Source organism: Mastomys coucha, unplaced genomic scaffold (genome assembly GCF_008632895.1).
Source record: "Mastomys coucha isolate ucsf_1 unplaced genomic scaffold, UCSF_Mcou_1 pScaffold15, whole genome shotgun sequence".
Classification (NCBI taxonomy): Eukaryota; Metazoa; Chordata; class Mammalia; order Rodentia; family Muridae; genus Mastomys; species Mastomys coucha.
The window spans coordinates 135,630,681-135,635,920 of record NW_022196897.1 but is presented as its reverse complement, the minus strand read 5'-3'; the positions used below and the strand labels follow the sequence as shown (position 1 = coordinate 135,635,920).

General features: G+C 37.2%; 1 protein-coding gene across 1 annotated transcript in view; it reads right to left on the bottom strand.

The window, feature by feature from the left end:
- Window positions 1-923: 923 nt before the first annotated feature.
- Window positions 924-5,240, bottom strand: part of LOC116091128 (zinc finger protein 120-like) — an 11,607-nt gene continuing 7,290 nt past the window's right edge. Inside the window, exons 2-4 of the mRNA XM_031372197.1 lie at window positions 3,379-3,505; window positions 3,114-3,174; window positions 924-2,045 (exon numbers count right to left, since the gene is read on the bottom strand). Coding sequence (XP_031228057.1) covers window positions 1,214-2,045; window positions 3,114-3,174; window positions 3,379-3,505 — 1,020 coding nt within the window. The 3' untranslated portion in view covers window positions 924-1,213. The remainder of the gene's footprint in view (window positions 2,046-3,113; window positions 3,175-3,378; window positions 3,506-5,240) is intronic.

Genomic DNA, 5,240 nt, shown 5'->3' with positions numbered 1-5,240 from the left:
ACCGTTCTGGCTCTTTAATCCTTCTCCCAACTCCCCACAAGACTCTCTGAACTCTAACATTTCACTGTGTGTCTCTCTATCTACTTCCACCTATGTAGGGTATTGGTTCTAATGCTTTGACTTAATCAGGAATCTCTGTATCCAAATGCTAAAGGTCTTTGTCACCACTTGGCTTTTGATCCATCAATGAATATGCCAACAACCAATGGCTAAGCCTGAGGTGGGACACTTAGAGTTACATGGGTAGGACGCAGAGAGGACAGAGAGATTTGTCATGACCCAGGAGGACAGAGATGAGGCAGACTAGGAGCTGTAGAGGGGATCATCTACAACGTAGGTGGACACGGAAAATGGATCATCAAGGGGTGTCCCAAAAGCATCTTAATCAGCAAGATCAATTGGCTTCATAGAAACTAACCAGTCAACTAAGCTGAGGACAGGTTTAGAGGTGTTGAGCCAGGAGTAAAGGTAACCTGGCAACTAAGCTGAGGACAGACTTAGAGGTGTTTAGTCAGTAGTACCATATGAGGAGCATGCTAGCCATAAGAGTCTTAGGTGTGCCCAGCTACTGAGCCAAATGGCAAGATAAAAGTAGACAAGTGTGTGTGTGTGTGTGTGTTTCATTTCATAGATCCTTAGTTATTAGGGAAATGCAAATAAAAATGACACTAATATTCCACCTTACACTCATCAGAATAGCTAAGATAGAAAACTCAAGGGACAGCATATGCTGGCAAGGATGCAGAGCAAAGAGACTACTTCTCCATTGCTGGTGGGAGTGAAAATTTGTACAACCTCTCTGAAAATTAATTTGGCAGTTTCTCAGAAAACTGGGAATAATTCTACTCATGACACAGCCATACAGCCATACAACTGCTGGGCATATACCCAACCTGTGTTCTACCATACCACAGGACACCTGCTTTATTGTGATCACAGGAGCTTTATTTGTCAGACCAGAAACTGGAAACCATCCAGATGTCCGTCAACAGATGAATGGGTAACGAAAATGTTTCATTTATACAATGGAATACTATGCAGTTATTACAAACAAGGACAAGAAAGGCCTTACAACATTGATTGCATTCTAGGGGGTTTCTCTCCTATGTGTGTTATGTGTTCCTTTATGATGTATGAGAGTAGATCGACTTGAAAGGCTTTGCCATATTGATGACACTCAGAGTTTCTCTCCAGTATGCGCTCTTCTATGTATTTAAAGATGACTGTTTTGTGCTTTATCATACTGGTTACATTCAAAAGGTTTCTCTCCAGTATGTATTCTTTTATGTTTTAGGAGCTGACAGTTTTGTGCAAAGGCTTTACCACATTGGTTACATTCAAAAGGTTTCTCTCCAGTATGTGTTCTTCTATGTTTTTGAAGACAACTATTTGTTGCAAATGCTTTACCACATTGCTTACATTCGAAAGGTTTCTCTCCAGTATGTGATCTTCTATGTAGTTGAAGACGACCTTTTCTTGCAAAGGCTTTACCACATTGGATACATTGGAAAGGTTTCTCTCCAGTATGTGTTCTTCTGTGTAGTTGAAGGCCACTGTTCGTTGCAAAGGATTTACAACATTGGTTACATTGGAAAGGTTTCTCTCCAGTATGTGTTCTTCTATGTATTTGAAGATCACTCTTTTGTCTAAAGGCTTTATCACACTGGTTACATTCAAAGGGTTTCTCTCCAGTATGTATTCTTTTATGTCTTAGGAGATAACTGTTTTTTGCAAAGACTTTACCACAATGATTACATTCAAAAGGTTTCTTTCCTGTATGAACCCTTTTATGGCTTTCAAGAGAACTGTGAGATACAAAGTTTCTACCACATTGGTTACACTCATAGGTGTTCTCCCTAGCAACTGTTGCTTTATGTATTTGGAGATTACTGAGATAGGCAAAAGCTTCAAAATGTGGGATATCTTCAGAGGGTTTCTCTCCAGTATAAATTCTTTCATGTCTTTGGTTATGACTCTGAAATGCAAAGGCTTTCCCACACTGAATAAACTGAGAGGGCTGCTCTTCAGTATGATTTCTTTCATACCTGCAAAGACAATTGGAATATGTGAAAGTTTTCTCACATTCAAAACACAGAAGAATCTTTTCATCTCTGTAAATAAGTTTTACAAATTAGTCTAATTGTAGAAAAGAACCTGATCATAATCTATTCTCACTTTGTTTACATCCATGTAGTTCCTCCCCTCCATTGTCAGTTCTTTTGCATCTTTGAAGATTCATGGGATGGGAAGAACATTGATGACACGATTCACATTTATAGTATCCTTTTTTTATATGACTTTGTCCACATATTTGAAGAGAAAGAACTCAGAGCTTTACCACACTGATTTCATTCATAAATTTTGGTATCATGTAACACTACCAAGGTAAAAAAAGAAGAATTTGTACATCCTAGTACTCATAGCAATTTTCCATTGTGTGGTTTTTGTAAATAATCCAATAATGTTGGAAAACTAATTATCTGCAAACTCTTAGCACATTTAGACGCCTACTCAAAGTGGGGAGTACTACATATCTTCTAATTGTGCTAGAAGAGGGAGAGGTTGTTGCTTCTTTTAATACTCCTATGTTCACATGGCTTGTTTATAGTGTAACTAATGGCATCCCTATTTAAAAAATAAATAGTATTGGGATTAAGGTTTCTCCATAACACCTTTCCTGACTGTCATAAACTGTCCACCTCACAAAATTTGGCAACATTATTACACCTATATGACTGACACCAGCTTTGGTATATGCTTATTAGAAGTTTATAGACATATACTTATCACCTATTCAATGTCTATATCTTTTGCAATATCTAAGAGGTAGGAGATTAACCACATTGCTGGTTCTACAGGATAACTCTATTGGGCTGTGATTCAAATGGTGAGATCTGTTAAGGCATTATTTCCTTGTATTTGTACTTAGAGGAATGCCTTGCAAACACAAATTAGATACCTGACATTGTTGTACATCATTTTGTGAGAATGTAATAATCACCCATAACTAAAAGTCCCCCTTTTTTCAACCATGTTGCTTTTCTTTTAAACTATTAGGATATATTTACATTTTTTACAAAACCTATTCTTATTAAGTTGCACATGAATATTACCTTTCATATCTTCTAGAATTTTGAAGGTGTTCTTCAATATAATCGTCTTCCCAAATGTAGCCTAAAATATAGTACAATAGAATGCATGTTACATTACTGGAAGTTACACAAAATTTAAGGTATTAACTTCAGGGAACTTGAGAAGCATGATTCATTATTGCCCTCATTTATCATCCTTTTCAACTGAAATTACAAAAACAAATAACAATAACGAAGAAAGAGTAGTCCATTTGTTTTCAAAAGTGAAGGAAATTCACTGCCTTACCTATTGCAGTAAGATTCCTATATGTCTCCAGCATCACATCTTCATAGAGACACTTTTGAGAAGGATCCAGCAAAGCCCATTCTTCCTGACTGAAGTTCACATGCACATCATCATAGGTCACTATACCCTAAAATAGCCCATACATGTGTATGTAAGAAAATATATTGCTGAGAACATTGTAAATATATACTATATTAAGAATATAGTCATATGATTCTGGATATTGCTCCCTGACACAAATGCTCTGATGTAATCAAGGAATTTTAGAAAGAAACTGAATAATGAATGAGCTTCATTACTGTCATTTCTGCACCCTTGAGTAGGATGAAGCCTTCCACATGAAATGGCAATTGGAGACATAAAAACACCCAAGGAAACAGTTCAACAGTGCTGAGCACACATCAGATAAACTGTATGAATAAGTACTAACTAAAAAACAAAAATGATGAACTCACTGGGTGCTTTCACTCATGCCTTAATCCCAGCAATCAGGAGGAATACACAGGTGTATGTCATTGAGCTGGATGTCAGCCTGGTCTAAAATATGAGTTCCAGTACAGCAACAGGTAAATATTAAAGCAATAACTCCCATGCAAAAATCAATCAATCAAACAAGAATGTTAGAAAGAACTAGAAAGAACTCAAAGGTCTTCACTCAAGTTCCTACAAATTATTATACATTCACTCCAGGTCTGGGACTCTTCTTTCAAAAACCTTAAGTGACCCAATTTCAACAGTAAAATTAATAAGATCTTAACAAAAGGTAATGTATGTTTAAACCTTTGCAAAAGGACAGATGAAAATAGTTGCTATATAATTTTAATCATGAATTAGTAACGTAGGGAAAGAGAGGTGGCTCACAAAACGTATTCCCTTTCTTGTAAATAATTGAGAGTAAATTGCCAATATTTACATAGAGGCTCATAACTGTCCACTGGACCAATGTCAGGAGTTTTGAGGCCAATAAACTGAGGCACCATCACCCAGTGCTCCCACCACAAGCCACGGATATCCAAAAAAACCCGAAAAGCATGATTCTGACCTAAAATCCTAACTCATGAAGAAAATAGAGACCTTTAAGGAGAATATAAATAACTCACTTAAAGAAATACAGGAAAACACAACCAAACAGGTGAAGGAACTGAACAAAGGGGTACAAGACCTAAATATGGAAGTAGAAACAACAAAGAAATCATAAATGGAGGCAACCCTGGAAATGGAAAACTTGGAAAGAGGTCAGGAACTACAGATGAATGCATTTATCATTGGCACAGGGGGAACTTCCTAAAGAGAACTCCAATGGCTCTGGCTCTAAGATCAACAATGGACAAATGAGACCTCCTGAAACTGAAAGATTCCTTAAGGCAAAAGACAATTTCAATAGGACAAATCACCAGCACACAGATTGGGAAAAAATCTTCACTATCCCCACATCTGACAGAGGGCTAATATTCAAAATATGCAAAGAACTCAAAAAAACTAACCTCCAAAAAATCCAACAATGGTGTACAGAGCTAAACAGAGAATTCACAGCAAAGGAATTTCGAATGTCCTAGAAGAACTGAAAGAAATGTTCAAAGTCCTTAGTCATCAGGGAAATGCAAATCAAAATGACCCTGAAATATCACCTTATACCAATCAGAAATCAAAACCTCTGGTGACAGCACACATTGTCAAGGATATGGAGAAAGAGGAACACTCTTACACTGCTGGTGGGATTGCAAACTACTAGGCCCACTATCGAAATCAATCTGGAGGTTCCTCAGAAAATTGGAAATCGATCTACCTGAAAAACCAGCTATACCACTCTTAGACATATACCCAAAAGATGCTCCACCATACCACAAGGAAATGTACTCCAT